General features: G+C 39.8%; 1 protein-coding gene across 1 annotated transcript; it reads right to left on the reverse strand.

The window, feature by feature from the left end:
- Positions 1 to 23: 23 nt before the first annotated feature.
- On the reverse strand, positions 24 to 11813 carry KLHL41 (kelch like family member 41). The gene is made up of 6 exons (XM_042469332.1): positions 10622 to 11813; positions 7586 to 7743; positions 7393 to 7500; positions 3779 to 3964; positions 2285 to 2431; positions 24 to 366 (listed from the first exon to the last, which is right to left on the reverse strand). The coding sequence occupies exons 1-6, from the start codon at positions 11729 to 11731 to the stop codon at positions 255 to 257; spliced, it is 1821 nt and encodes a 606-aa protein (XP_042325266.1). The 5' UTR covers positions 11732 to 11813; the 3' UTR covers positions 24 to 254.
- Positions 11814 to 16947: the final 5134 nt, after the last annotated feature.

Consider the following 16947-nt stretch of genomic DNA (forward strand, 5'->3'; position numbering starts at 1 on the left):
AGTAATAGAAGCCAAATCTTCCATTCTGATTCTTAGCCAAATTCAATTTTATTCATTGATACAGCAGAATTTACTTCAAATTCAAACTGTTAGTAAAAACTAGATGGGCTTTTACACCTACAGAGGTTAATGCACATGTAAGACAGATATATTAACAGGTCAGTCAATAAAATTACTTATCGGAGTCTGTACAGGGTAGCTTTACACAACAAAACAAGATGGCACAATATTGTCAGATTAGTCAGTCTTTTGATTTACAGCTTTGACAGCTTAAACAGATTTAGGCCAACAGAAAGACAAGAGGCTCCAGAAGCATAACGGATTTCTTTCAGCATGCCACACCATTCTTTCTTCTCATCATCATACCTGCAGGGGCAGAAGTTAATATATGTAAGCATGGTACATCTTGGCACAACATGGACTTCAAAAAACAACAACAGATGAATGATACCTAAATTTCAAAGAACTCACTTTCTAGTACAGTACAACAGCCTGTTTTACATAAATGAGAAAAAAATTGTTAATGTAAGGATGGACCTGCATATTTTGTGTTAACACTGCTTCACAATGTAGCAGCATGTACAGGCTCTACAGGTATGTTCCAGGTTGTGTAGTCATTGTATGCAAAATCTGCATGGGCTCATGGTTGCCCAATGTGAGCCAAGAATGCATTTTAGGGAAAGAGCAAGCGTGGTAGTCAAATTTAGGAAGCCATTACTAATCCCATTGGAACACAGTCAGAAAACCACTGATTTCTATCATTACTCCCTTCTGTATTTACAAATAGCAGTCATTGGCCCAGTACAGACCATGGAAAAGGGGCGGTCCGCAGCCGCCCCTTTCCGCAGAGGATTGGGGCCAGGGCAGCCATACTGGCAGCCCAGAGGCCCCAATCCGGCGCTTTTCCAAGCCACGGAGAAGCAGCAAAATGCCGCTTCCTTGTGGCGTGGAAAGGGGTGTTCTTGGGGCTTCATGCCTCTGGATACCCCGGGAGCCAGAGCTATGAGAGAAAGGAGCCACTCGGCCCCTTTCTCCCTGTCGTTGTTCCCACAGCTGTTTGGTGGCTGCTGAAATGAGGCGCACTCCCAGAAGGAGCTCCGTTTCAGAGCTTCTTGCACCACAGCCAGGGGAAGCACAAAAACTTCACGCCCACGCTGTGCCATTTGGAGGCGGCGAGTGCATGACATCATAATGGCAGCGCCCTTGTACACAGGGCGCCGCCATTATTGCACTGCCGGCACGTATTAAGATTAGGGAGCGTGTATTAGGGTTAGGGTGCATGCTCCCTAACACTAATACCGGTGCTGGTACGCCACTTGTTGGCGGTCTGTACTGCGCCTTTGACTAGAATTCCATTATAAAAGACACAGTTATAGTTCTAACTGTAATTCAGCACCCTGTATTATTTGATGCCTCATTTTACTATGGTTATCTTAGCTCTACTCTGAAGCTCTGTTCAATCTTCACTACCATTTCATGAATACAGTACTTTTTTTTCCTCAAAAAAGCTTCAATAGGATATTTCCATTTCACACTGAAATGGACCAACAGGAATCTTGTATAACCTTGGCAAAGGACATACAGCATCCTCCATCAGCTGCTAGCACAGGCTTTCCTCTGCAGTTCATACCACCTTTTGCCAGATCTGGAGATAAGAGTGCTTACAGGACAAACACCTATATAACTGACTGGTGTAACTGTGCAAATGTCTGGCCTGTTTGTGAATGAAGAGGTTACTGCATCTGAATAAATACTAATTTGTCACGTGTTGATTTAACCTGGTGTCAAATGTGCAAAACCATGAGCATTGTTTAATAATTCAAGCAGTACAATATTTTGAAATAAAAAACTTGAAATTGATATAAATTCACATATAAGTTCACACTATGACAAAAAAACTTCAAAATTATGGCTGGCATTTTCTATCAGATTGTTCAAGGAGATGTGTGGGAATGTCAGTTGCTTTCCAGTCGTCAGAGGAACAGACCCCCATCAATCACAGTGACTGCCTGGTAAGTGGGGACTTTAAGCATAGTCCTAATCTATTCCCTAAAGCATGAACATATTGGGATTGTGAATATGAACCAGTTCTAGGTTATACAAATGTTCTAGGTTATACATTCATAACTGCCTTAGTGAATTCTGGCCCATGTATACATTTAAGGAATTTACCAAAAAGAAGTTTAGTCTTCCCTGAACATTTTAGATGATTGCACATTAGATTGGTCTGAAATATCTTCATGTCTTTGGCTAGCAGAAAGAATGATAATAAAACAGAACTTACTTCCAGATATCATTAACCTCATTTGGTGCAAATTCCTTTGATTCAAGTTGAACCATGGCAAAACCACCAATAGCATACAAGGAGCCAGACAGTTCAACTAAACTGATAGAGCTTCTCTCCTGTGGGAACTCTGGCATAACTTCCCATCTGTAATTTAACAAAACATAACATTTTTATATTGCAACACCATAGAAAAAGCATCTATATATTTAAACCAGTGGATTATGTCCATTGTTTTCACTCTACTTACTGTATCTACTCATATATAAGTCTAGAAAATTTAGTAAAAAAAATTGACCCAAAAAACCTGGGTCGACTTAGAATCATAGAATCATAGAGTTGGAAGAGACCCCTAGGGCCATCCAGTCCAACCCCCTGCCATGCAGGAAATCCAAATCAAAGCATCCCTGACAGATGGCCATCCAGCCTCTGCTTAAACACCTCCAAGGAAGGAGACTCTATCACCCTCCGAGGGAGTGCATTCCACTGTCAAACAGCCCTTACTGTCAGGAAGTTCCTCCTAATGTTCAGGTGGAATCAGGTGGACTTATCCACGGGGTCAATGTAAGTACTGTATTTTAACTCTTATTTAAAAAGGAACCATGCCCTGGTAAAAAGTGATCGCTGAATCTCTTCTTAGAACACCAAAAAGAAGCATCAATCCCTTTTACTATCCCAGTCAGCCAGCCTACATACAAATAATGTTTTGAGAATAATGTGGCCATGATTTGATTAATTTCTATGGCTGCATGGTTCTATCCTGAAACAGGAATTTGCTTCACAGAAAAAATGTGGTAATGACATGATCATGTGCAAATCTAGCTGTCAATGATGTCGCAGAGCTATATTATGTTAAAAACAACACTGATTTTGGAAACATTAATACAAAGCATGGAAGCTACTAGACTGATGACAATTCAACAATGGAAATATTCCTCACGTTATGAAGGAGACAACAGGAACAATAAGCATTAATAATAAACTGTCAGCAAGATGTTCCCAGACATCAAGGAAAAAATTCTGCTCAAGAAACATGGCCATATAGAAGATAAATGCTTAAGATGAACTCATGCAGCAAGGGAACTTAAATACATTTAATATTCATGCACATTGTTTCTGATTGTACAAACCGAGCCTTTCTGGCAGAGGAATGGGATGATCTTCCCTTCCATGGCTGACACTCATTTGAAATATGTTTCAAGAGTACAGATGAGAATCATGTTGTCCACAGACTGCATCCAGCCCTTGCAATCCCAACCCACTCCCAAAAAGTTGTTTTTCAGCTGAAAAAAACACATGTAAAAATTGCACATCCCTACAGAGGGAATTCCAAACTCAGCAGGCAGGCATGGAAGTGATCTAGTCTCATTAATTTCATCAACAATATTTCACTTTAAAGTGCTAATCAAAAATACGACATAGTAATGGACAGACTCCAGAAGGACACCCACCGTGAGCCATGTTTTTAAGAGAGAGAACAGACAATGCACTAACTTGTTAGTGGTGAGATCAAATGCTTCAACAGACGCTGAGAGGCCGTCTTCAGTAACACCTCCTGCAACCACAATTTTGCCTTTATGAACAGCAATACCAAACATAGACCGAGCCACTTTCATAGGAGGAAGATCACGCCAGTCTCCCCTCTTGGAATTGTATATGAATACCCTGTTAGTGCATTTTCTGTGGAACAAAAGAAACAATGTAAAAAAATAACAACCACAATTCAGGAATCACAGCAGGAAAGCTTCAGCAATACCTTGCAAAACATTTCAGTCTGAATGTTCTCAACTATTACATTAAGAAGCCAAGCCCTCCCTCCAGTCCATCTCCCCTGATCCAGGCCTCGGAGTGTCGTGTCTTTTTAGATTGTAAGCCTGAGGGCAGGGAACCGTCCAATTAAAAAGATTGTATGTACAGCACTGTGTAAATTTACAGCGCTTTATAAATAAAGGTTAATAATAATATTCAGACATATATATCTAAAACGAGAATAATTTCCAAAACAAAAACTATCCAAAAAAGATCTGGATATAGAGATGAAACACAATTATCCAATGGACATAATAGAGAATAATAATATATGAGCATTTAATGATGCCTTTAGTTCTTTTTAAAGCCTCTGTTGCACTTACACTGCAGCTGTCACTTTCCTAAGAATTTCCTCCAGTCTCAGGATTCTTTCCTCCATTCTCAGGTGAGAATGTTGTTTCTCAGCCTGGTCTTAAGATATATCATTAAGAAAAGTGGAAATCTATGGGTTGGACCCAGGATCTGCTTTCCAGGAATTTAAGGTGCCTCTGCTTAGTTTTCAGGGATTCCCCTTTCCTTGCACACCCACCAAGCACACCCCCACCAATACCTAATCCATTTGGGGAGGAGTAATGAAATCTGCTTCAGCCAACTGAGCTGCACACACATAAATGTGGATCCAACCATTCAACTAAATAATCATATTTGTAATTGAAATAGTAGCAGTAGTAGTAGTGATGATGATGATGATATTCTCTTCCTGCATTGAAATGTAGCATTACTTTACATTTACACCTTAGTTGCACTATGCCACCACATGTCAGAATTGTTGCAATGCCTTACCAAATGCACACTGATGTGAATGTGCAACTACGCAACCAATGCACAATGATGTGCAGTGATACCAGAAACATAACTATGTAAAACACCAACAGACTACCAGCCAAAAATGTTTTAATGGGTCGATCCCCTGAGCCAGAATGAGAAGCTGGGTCTGGAGGGCTTAATTGCCTCTGACCATGCTCCCTAGCTTTCTCTCACCATGGCAAAACTACCTCGGTATATGATTTGAAATATGTCTCCCTGTTCCAGGGAGGCCAGCAAATTATGCATCACTCCCTAATATCTCTGACATGGGAGTGATGCAGACTGCTGACCAACTCTGGAAACAACAAGACAAGACACAATAATGAGACAGACATCAAAACATGGGTTGAAAATTGGGCTATTTTATTAACTTGATCTATTTACTGATTTCTTAAGAGAACTGCAACTAAGAAGGGAGAGTAGCCTAATGTGGGAGTAGTTGCAGCAGGTGGTCTTTTCTCCAGATAACCTCAGCAACTTTCCCTGGGTGAACACATCTGAGCCCCAAAGAGAACCCAAAAGCTAGGTTACTCCCTGGCCAGCCCATCAGGAAAGACAACCAGAAAGTCCCTCTCCCAATCCCCAAGGATCAAAGAGAGGGTTTATCCTTCAGGCCAGTCTCAAGAGCTATCTCTTTCTCCACCTCCCCGGCCCCAAGACTTAAAGAGGTAGTTTCAGAGACCTCCCTTCCACCCAAACAGTGACCTATGTACAATTCACTGGATTTTATGTATAATTAACTCAGTATAGCATGATGCAGAAAATATGTACTCAAAGTCTGCAATCTATATGAATCATATTCTCCATGTTAGCCTACTTGGCTGACAGAGATTAGACCTAGGAAAGAAAATGTATGCCGCTTAAGAATGCTGGAGAGATATCCCTGCATCAGTAAAGCAGCAGCTATGGAGGAAAAGCAGAGAACTCTGCTAGTTCTTCCACCTTAGATCCATAGACTCATAGAGTTGAAAGAGACCACAGGGGCCATCTAGTCCAACCCCATTATGCAGGAATTCACAATCAAAGCACCCCCGACAGATGGCCATCCAGCCTCTGTTTAAAAGCCTCCAAAGAAGGAGACTCCACCACACTCCAAGGCAGCATATTCCACTGTTAAATAGCTCTGACCATCAGGAAGTTTCTCCTAAGATTTAGGTGGAATCTCTTCTTATTATTATTATTATTAACCTTTATTTATGAAGCACTGTAAATTTACACAGCGCTGTACATGCAATCTTTTTAGTTAGACGGTTCCCTGCCCTCAGGCTTACAATCTAAAAAGACATGACACAGAAGGAGAAGGGAGTGGTGATGGGAAAGGGTAAGAGGTCCAGCAGTTACTCTCTACATCCGAGGCCTGGACCAAGGCAGATGGACTGAAGGGAGGGCTTGGCTTCAAAATGGAAGGTTAATCATTATCCAGGGAAAATACTTCCTGTAGTTTGAATCCACTGCATTTTGTCTTAGTCTCTAGAGCCATGGAAAACAAGGCCCCTCCCTCTTTGATATGACAGCCCTTCAGATATTTAAACATGACTCTCATATACACTCTTAAACTTCTTTTCATCAGGCTAAACATTCCCAGCTCCCCAAGCCTCTCCTCATAGGGCATGGCTTCCAGACCTTTCACAGTGTTGGTCGCCTTCCTCTGGACACACCCTCCTCTGGACCTCCTTAGCATACAAGAAAACCTGGGCCGCAGATTTTGGGCACTACCCTGAGCAGATTTTTTTTAATGCTGCATTTTTCAGGATGCCAATTTCCATGTCTTAGACTAGATTCCAGTGTAGATTATACACAGTCATACATAGCCAAATTCACAGAGTTAGTGGTGGTGGTGATATTGTACAAGCATAAAAACAAGGGTATTTGTTGCTTGTAGGGTCACAAGAAAAGGACTAACAATTTTATGATTAAACTCTTCATTTGTACTTTTTAAAGCTGGGTTTAAAGGATTATATATTTATTTAAGCTACAGATGTTGAAAAAAAACCACCATTTTATTCTATGAATACATTAACCACTTTTTCTCTATGGTGCATCACAGAAGTACCCAAAGAAACCAATAGCTCATCTCATTGTCACAACTGGTTTCCACTTCTTAATATGGTTGTGTTCTATGACATAATCTATCCATTAATTCTGAAATGGTAAGCAGAGATATATCTAAACATTCTCAGCTTCCTGCTCTTCAGCAGCTGGATGCGTGAAGGCAAAGTCATCCTCCCAGACGTCTGGACCCTGGATAAATCTGGAAGGATGCCTTTATCTTCCTGTGACTGGCTGCTAAAGCACAGCCAGTCACTGCCTGGCCACCCTATCATCTCAGGGCTATGAGTGGGATGCCATAGCATCAGAACCACTATATTCAGGGGGAGGGAGTTGTTGCAGACAGCAGAGCTGAACACTTCCATTCACACTGACCCATATAGAACTGTATTTTGACATTGAACCTGCATATGTCAGTAACAAAATTCTAAGCAGGTACTTACTTATCATCAGTCTTTCCTCCAAGACAGTATATAGTTCCATTGTGTGAAGTTGTAGCATGACCATACACTTTGAGTGGAAGCTTCTTGGCCTCACTCCATTTGACTGATCTGGAAGGAAAGGAACATGAGCAGGCATTTAATTTGATAAATAATAAGTAAAAAGCCTATAATACAGTAACGTTAAACAACCTACGTGGCATCGTAGCATAATACTGAATCCAGAGATTCCTCAGTTTGGAGGTCTTTGCCTGCAATTACATAGATTTTGTTCTCTGATTCTCCCAGTCCAAACAGGCATCTGGCTGATGGCAGTGGAGGAAGGCCAACCCACTCAGAAGTGACAGTATCCAGCTTTTTCAAAAGGTAGAATAAGAAATGTTAGCATATATAGCATTGCAATTACAAACAACTACATAACAGCTCCTAAAATTTCTTGCAAGTACTGAAAAACTCTACAAATTATGAAATAACTAGTTTAGTCCCATCCCACAAGTTCCCACAAAAATCTATACATGTTCCCCTGATAATTATCAAAGTTTGCCACTTGTGCTATAATGTTCCCTTTACAATTATTTATTTAAATTTTATATTCCAGAGGCTATTACCTTTTTTATTTTCCCAAAAGATTATTCTATTTATTTGGATCTAATTTTCACTAATGTGGTAACACTATGGCTTAAATCAAACCTATCAAATCAATGGGATCTATATAAGTGTTGACTTACCACTCAGTAATTCAATGAGTCTACTTTGGTTGGGTTTAGCAACTGAATGCTAGGCCTACATCTGGGTTGCTGCTCCTCAGACTCAGTTAAACAGCAACAAGTAGTACATTCATACTACAGTTTGGTCTCACTTCAACTGCCATGGCTCCATCCTAGGGAATCGTTGGATCAGTAGTTTGGCAAAGTACTTAACATTACCTTAAGAAATGTCTGATCTGTAGCAGAGAATTCTAAATAACTCAATAAACTACAACTCCCAGGATTCCACTGGATGGAACCATGAGAGTTAAAGTGCTATCAAACTGTTATAACTGTTCGGCGTAGATACACTTTGCTGTACATTTCACTGATTGTGAAAAGGAACTCCCTATTCCCTGAATCTTTCATGGAAGGCCATATATAGAGTGATTAACATGTTTGCTAACCCACCTACCCACCCCCTTTGAATTTGCAGTAATCACTTTAAAGAAAGCTGTTTGCTGCACAAAGCCAAGGCATGACTTGATTCCCTCTCTTCACAAGGGGAGACTGATTTTTCATATTACATTTTTCATAATGTACATTTCCATTCATAGCATTCATGCTGCACACAAAGTGTCCAGAAGAAGGGTCATAGCCCAATGATCTCCCAAAACATGTTAGTTTTCTATGTGAAAAAGGTGGAAATATGTGAACAAGATCTCCTGGGCTTTGTTTAAAGTTAGAAGCAGCTATGTAGCTGAGGGAAGATTTGACTGTTTCACCCTTTTCCTTTATGTTAACTTCCTAACATAAAAATATTCCCTCCCCCAGCTATTTGCTAAAGGGTGAAAATACATAGCTTCCTTTGTTTTCTTCTTCAGGTCAGAGGGCACCTTTCCTTCCTACACATTGGTTTGTTCAACAAGTCAATAAGTCAATAGCAAACCATAGTTTACAATCCTGGTTTGCTAACAAACTGGTGGTTATCCCTTGCCTTCAGTAACCAGAGTTCCTCAAATCCAGATTATAACAGGAAATCTAACTGCTCTATAAGCAGAAGCAGATGTTTCTGATCTCCAGCCACACCACAGGAGACTGGAGGAGAGACCCCGTGAGCTCAAGACTTGCTGATGCTTGTGCTTGTTGACCTAGAAGTCTACATGTACTCAGAGTGCATACAGGGGAATTAGATCTGCAAGAGCAAAGGAGTGTCCATGTATCTACTTCCTGTTCTGGAATGAATGAATGAATGAATGAATGAATGAGGAAACCCTTGTGAGGTGAAGAGCTCCATCTGTATTGTGAGGACATACCATACCCATCAAAAATGGAAATGTCAAAGTCTATTAAGGAAAACTATAAAAGAAATGTAGATAGTGCATAAAGATAGACAAAGCACATGCAATAACTAAGAACATAAGATAAATGATGCTGGACCAGACCAAAAACCTATATACTCTAGTAGTCTCTTCACTTGGTGGTCAACCAATTTCTATACAAAACCCACAAGAGCTACATGAATGCAACTACAGCCTCTTGCATTCTGGGACAACCTATATGCAGATGTATACTACTGCCTACTGATACCTCCATTATCTATGGGTATGTCTAATCTCTTTTTAAAACCTTTAAAGTTAGTAGCCATCACTACGTCATGTGACAGTAAATCCTACAGTTTAACGTCATGTTACTACAGAGTATGCCAAATGTTTACCTGTACAATCATTTAAGAGAGTGGGTTCTTGCCCATTGGTTCTGCCTCCACCCCATCCCACTTTCGCCAGAAGGTCTGAAAGAAGATGCTCAGGTACAAATAGTATGTGATTAGACTCTTCTGGACTGAAAGTACTTAGAAGGCATGCTATGATCAAATGCTCTCCAGCTCAATGTCTCAGCTGTGTTATTACAACAGAGTGGCGCAGTGCTACCGTTTCTGTTATAAAACCAATACTATGCCTCTTTCTTTTACATGTACATTTCATAGTACAGCACAGCTGTTTCTGTTTTGAAATGTTTTTTTAAAAAAGCTTTGGGGAGAGGGGAAGATATAGTGCAACTTAGACCATGTAGAACCTGCTAATACAGTGGGCCCTTGGTATCCACTGGGGTTTGATTTTAGGATCCCCCCAGTGGATACCAAATTCTGTGGATCCTCAAGTCTCATCAAATACAATGGTATGGTAATATGGTGTCCCTTAAGTAAATATATATATATGAATAATATATATATTAAAGCCATGGATGGGTGAATCCGTGGATGCAGAATCTGTGGATATGGAATTCTGACTGAATTGACATTTTAGGATTCATAGAGAAATTATGGGATACATTATTAAACATCTTTGGTTCTCTAGTCACTTATGATGATAAATTAGGATACAACAAATGCAAAATTTATATAGACCGAGGGATGATGATTTAAATATTATATTCCAAAGATCTATAAAAAAGCAATGTCTTTATTATGTCAACCTAATTTTTTTAAATCCCTTTATCCCCCTTCAATAGTGAAATAACATGAGAAACAAGAGAAGGATTCATACCTGGAAAAAGTATGACTGGAAAGGCTGCTCTTTGTTCTCTTCATCCACATACAGTCCTCCAACCACATAGACCTGTTTTTGTTTAGTGACAATGCTGGAATGATTTCTAGGAATCTGTTCTGACAGTGCTGCCAGGTAACATTCATTCTCTGTAGGGTCATAAGCCACAGAAGCAGTATCATTGATGAGAAGAATGAGATCTTTCACAAACATCCCATGCCTTGGGATATCATTTAGATATCCAGGGAGTAAGTCCTCATCCCCTACATCACCATTAACCTCGCCTTTGGCTGAGTTTCCTGCACTTTTAGTAGGCTCAGGCAGTTTCCCAGCAAAGGCATCTTTAATAACCTTGATCTTTTTGGAAATATCTGGATTGCTTTTGATTATCTCATCTTTTTCAACATGTTCTTTGAAGTATTTCTCATCCATCAGGCGAAAACGGATACAGTCAAAGACCTCTCCCAGAGTCTTAATTTTATTTTCTTTATCTTTCTTCACCCATTTCATTACGGCCTCGAAAACCACTTCCTCCTTTTCAACGTTCAAGCCGTCTTGTGAAATAATCGAGATGAGTTCATGGGGGGCAAGCTGTATGAAATCCTCTTCTTTGCAAATCTTCACAAAGTGGTCTGACACAAAATCGCGGGCAGAGAGGGCAAGTCTTGGACAGTCAAGGAGTATACCCAACCTAAGAATGGCCAGGCAGTTACCCACAGCAAGCCTTTTTTGAAGATACGAAACACACACTGTGAAGACGGAGGGAATTTGAAAACGGCTTGCCAAGGCAAAAATATCTTGAACGTTAGAATCATCGAGGTCTATACTGGCAGAATAAAGGTACTTAATAATCATATCAAGGATGACAGGATCAACATTGTCAAGGACTATCTCTTTCTTTTTCTCCTCACTTTGTTCAGATAAGAAGTACTCACGGAAATAAGGACTACAGGCCGACAGAATCAGTCTGTGACACGGAAGGCTTTTATCCCCAGCTTTAAGGGAACAATCAACAAACCTCTTCTCTTCCAAAAGCTCCCTGAGGCCATCTTGCAGAAGAGTGGATTGATAAAGTCGAAGCTCTTCAGCAAGTTCTCTTTGAGAAATCATTTTGATGAAGATCTGGGCAAGGAGCTAAGAGAGAGAACCCTCTTGCTGGTACTTAGGTCTCCCTGAAAAAGGCAGATCGGTGTACTTTGCCCAGCTTGAAGCTTCTGTAATTTAATCTTGACAGCTAAATATAGATGCAGACTTTCACAAGCTGGAATTTCGGATGGATGGTGTGGAAAGAAGAGTGGAGTTTGCAGCTGTCATGCATTGAAAGAAGCAACTGTTGCTTTTAGTCACTAGGGAATCAGTTTTACTCAGTTACACACACTGAATCACTGAGATTACTTTTAGAATATACTTAGCACCCTGAGTTAGCAAGGAGTCAGAATTAGATCCAAAGGTAGTTGCTATGAAATAGGTCTCAAAAACATTCTTGTTATTTAATACTCTCAAGCATGATTTTAAAATATGGAGGTCATCAGGTGAATGATGTTCATTCATAAGAATGAAAACCATTTAAAAGGTAATCTTTTAAACAAATTAAGCCACTTCATACACCTAGGAAAAGAAACTCCTAAGTAACCAATACCTAGAAAGTTAATTGTGCTACACAATGGTAAAATGTTAACTGACTGAACACATTGACCAGCTTCAGTGACAGAGAGAAAAAAGAAAGACTCCTAAGTACACAGCAGCCAAGGTGACCAGACATGTCCTACATTTCAACCTTCTGTTCAGGAGGAATGTAAAAATGTCCTCAGTTTTCAGCATGACTAAAAAAGCATGAATTTACATTTATATTAGTGTTTTTAGCTTTTATTTTGTAATGTCCTACATTTTTCTTGAATGGCTTACATTTTGCGGTGCCTTATCCTCCTCGGTGGTTATGACACCTGGTCACCCTGACAGCAGCAAGAATACATAAATGAATCAAATCTCAAAATTTCAACGCACTTCAGTAATCCTGTTAGTGTTAACATGGGGGATAGACATAATATTCATCCAGGGTGGGGGCGTGGTAAACATTTAGTACATCATACAACCTGAAATGGTCTCATTAATAATCAAATACAACAGTCAATAGTGAATAATAAACTCACATTTATGATTGACCAGGATGGCACTCAGAGCTTGTAGTTTGATACATTTTACTGAAATTCACCTTTGTACTTTTAATACAGAAACGATATCATCAAATAGAATGGAATGGATGCAGAAGACATTAATCATACAATGCTCTTGTGTGCCTTCAAGTCATGTCTGACTTATGGTGACTCTAAGGCAAACCTGTCATGTGGTTGTATTGGCAGAATTTGTTCAGAGAGGGTTTGCCTTCCCCTAAGGCTGAGAGAGTGTGACTTGCTCAAGATCACCCAGTGGATTTCCATGGCTGGGCAGAGATTTCTACCCTGGTTTCCCAGTGTCCTAGTCCAGCACTCAAACACTAAACCACGCTGTTTCTCATAAACACACTTAAGCCCTATTAAAATAAATGTGATCAAGTGAGTCCTAGCTAATGAGGATGATACTGAATATAGTGTGACTTAAGTATGACTGTTTTACTCTGGATTCAACTCTACATGATTAGAAAAGTTTAAACAGGCTTCTCTCAATGTATACTTGAAAGATCAGCTGCTAAAACAACAGCTGGACACATAGGTCATTTGACATTTTTCCATTTATAGAGATGGTGTGCATGGGCTTACCTCACTTAAAAACATAGCAGCTGCCCCTCTCAAACAATAATGACATTTAATTTTGCATGCAATATTGTTGGCTCCCTGGATTGATACAACTACCATGCAGTTCCTTTTACTTCTACCTTTTTTGTGGATAATTTTCATAAAAACAAAGCCAAACTGGAAATTTTAACTAAATTATAGTAGTTGATTTCTGCTTGGGATTCATCTAAAGGTCAGATTCAATGATAATGTATCAAAACCACCAGCGAACTTTCTGTTCTATATTCCTTATCAACACAGAAATTTCATTCAATCTGAATGCCTTGTATATCCCCAAATATATTCTCTCTCTCTCATATATATATATATATATATATATAATTTATATATTTTAAATTTATATTTATAGCTGGTCAAATACAGATTCAGAGGCAACTCTAAAATATCACATTAATGTTCAATTTAAAAAATAAAGTAAAATTAGATTTCATACCATGACATTCTGGAACTTTATACTGGCTTTGGTACACAAGATATAACTTTAAGCTGATGCTTCTAAGCAATCCTACATTCAGAACATTTACCATACTAATGTGGGAATGAATTCTATGAAAATGGACTTCGTTCCAAGTGAATAAGTTTGGGACGGTGGTTGTTTTGTAGATGGTGATGGGATACAGAAGGAAAGACAGTAAGACACTATTGTTACAATTGTAACTTCGCTCCAACCTACTTTACTCCATAACTATGTCATACTTATGATTAGTACTTCATCACAATGGTTAACACTTAATACAGAATACTGGCTATTATGTTTAGTGCCGCCAGGTTTGCTATGTAAGATGCCCAACTTTAGCAAGCATTTATGGATAATTCTTCAGCTTTAGGATTTTTGTCCTTTCTTCAGAAGAGAATATTATGTTTGGTTGTGATTGCAATGTTTTGTGGTCTGTAGAAATGTTACAGTGTATGTCTGATGTGCATTATGGTATTATGTTTTATGATGTACAAATATTAATGTAAATATACACTCATCCCTCCATATTTGCAGCTTTGATATTTGCAGATTTGATTATTCACGAATTTGATTAATATGTTTTCTCTAGGAATATCTAGGTCCTCCAATGCAACTCTATATTCTAACTAAAAGTTGCACTGAAAGACCTAGAGATTCCTAGAGAGAATACTCTACTAGGCATTTGTAGCTCCTCCAGTGCAGTTCTATGGTCAGTGTCTGTCGGACGTTGATCATAGAGTTGCACTGGAAGACCTAGAGATTCCTAAAGAGATACAAACATTGTATTTTTGTTATTCACAGTTTTTCCATATTCACGGGGATCTTGTGCCCCTAACCCTAGCGAATATGGAGGGACAAGTGTATCGGGTGCTTTATGGCAAGTGGTCTTTTGGGATGGGAGACAGAGTGTGTTTGGAAAGTTGGAAATGATTGGCTGTAAGTTTGAAAGAGCATATGAAAGTCGGTGTGCAACAACTGTGGTTTCATTGACAACTGCAAAAATAATCTGATTTGATTGACTGTAACTTCACTGGCTCAATGCTATGGAATTCTGGGAAGTGTAATTTGTTGCCCTCTGGTGCCACCATAAATTATAATTTCCAGAATTCCATAGCATTGAGCCATGACAGTTAAAGTGGTGTCAAATCAGATTATTTTTGCAGTGCAGATGCAGCCTTAGAGGAGTGTGTTTATAGTTGCGTTTGAAATAGTAGGATCAACATTGTTTTATTGATCTGCTCAGATCAGGTGGGCAGAGTTTGGAATAGATACAGTACATTTAGGGCCCGAACAGAGTCTGGAAAAGCCAGATTCCAGGCAGTTTGGAGAAGTGGCTTTTTGACAGTGCACACTCCTAAGCTGCCTGGAAGCCGCCCAACCAGTCAGATGGGGTGGCTTCAAGCTGCTCCAGGGGTTGGTGTTTTGATGACCCCCCCCTCCCGGAGCACCCAGGAACCACCTGGGGTGTGTGGCTAATACAACCCAAAACCAGCTCAAATAGGAGAGGATCTTTACCTCTCCTACTTGGGCCAGTGGTGGAGGTGGCTTCTGGACCGTGGCATGGGTTTGCCGCAGTCCCAAGATACCTTTGGCAAAGATGGCTTCAAGCCGCCCCTTCATGGCCATCTGTTTGGCCCTGTTTTGGCTAATAGAAACTTTTAACTCAGTGCTACTTAAAAGTAGTGGTCCATAAGCCAATGGCAGCCAGTCCCCGGAGAATTTTCAGGAAAGAAAGAATGAGTTGTACCCAATGAAAACAAATATAATGCTGGTTCCTGGCACATTAGGAGGGAAATGTCAGTCTCCTCTCCCCACACATGCACATCACATAGCCTGAGAAGCACTGATTTAACAGACTAAGTGTCACATATTAGAAAATTGCTTTTCTGAAACCATACATTCTATACACAGAGTAATTTAAGGCTTTCATTTCACTTCTCTTAATAATAAAGTTATTGTTTCTCTCTCAAACACACATATACCACTCCTCTTCACTGGATGCCCTGATACATTTGTGTCTGTGGTGGTAGTGATAGAAGTGAACAATTACATAACAGGAACCCAGTTTACTGCTTTGTATTTCTAAGTGAGAGGAGCAGAAGAAATCCTGGATAGTAGCCACAGAACCACATAGCTTGGAGATGACTTAGCAGGGCAGAATTGGAGGAGTGATATACTGGCACGATGTAGCAATAAAAAAGTAAAAATTGTTATTACTACCCTGACATGATGGCATCTCTGCTGACAGGTGTAGACTTCTTGGTAGGCTGCCTGGGAATGATTTCTCCTTGTTTGTTTTGGCAATAAACTGTACTTTGTGGCTTAATGAATGATTAAGAACTGGAAGGATCCCTGTGGGTCATCAAGTCCAACCCCCTGCACAATGTAGGAACTCCAGCTAAAGCATTCCCAGCAGGTAGCTACCCAGCCTCTATTTAAAGACGTCCTGAGACTCTACCGCTTTTCTAGGTAATTGGTTCCATTGCCACACTGCTCTTACCCTCAAAAAGCTCTTTCTAATGTTCAATCAAAATCTACTCTCTTATAACTTCAAACCATTAGACCTGATCCTACACTTAGATAGTAACTAAGAAAATCAGTATTAAATATATAAGAACGTATAAGAAGAAGATTAACATCGTGTCAATTCTTCCAATAAATTTCACAATAGTAAGCCACTTCATGTCCCAGCATGCATCAAACATGAAGGACCAACCAGTGCCTCAGTGGAATGAATTAAGAATCCTAATTCCCATATCCATTAGCAGGGTGAGGTTTCACCCAGCAACCCTTTCCTGTATGTGAAAAATTACCACCAGCAGTGTTTCTGTTGGTGATAATAAACCAAAGTCCTTGAAAAAGGACATTCTGAGTGACCAACTGCTTTGGATTTACTGGATACAAAACAGTTCCATTTCCTCAAGTACTGTCCCCTCCTCATTGTTTTCACTGGAGAAAATAAAAATAACAAGTTCAACAAAATCAATCTCCCACTCGCTTCTGTTTTTCTATATCTTCTGAGCCAATGGAGATTGGTATTAGGAATACCTTGCTCTTCGCTGACCCCACTTAAGGCC

Source organism: Sceloporus undulatus, chromosome 1 (assembly GCF_019175285.1).
Source record: "Sceloporus undulatus isolate JIND9_A2432 ecotype Alabama chromosome 1, SceUnd_v1.1, whole genome shotgun sequence".
In the NCBI taxonomy this organism is placed as follows: Eukaryota; Metazoa; Chordata; class Lepidosauria; order Squamata; family Phrynosomatidae; genus Sceloporus; species Sceloporus undulatus.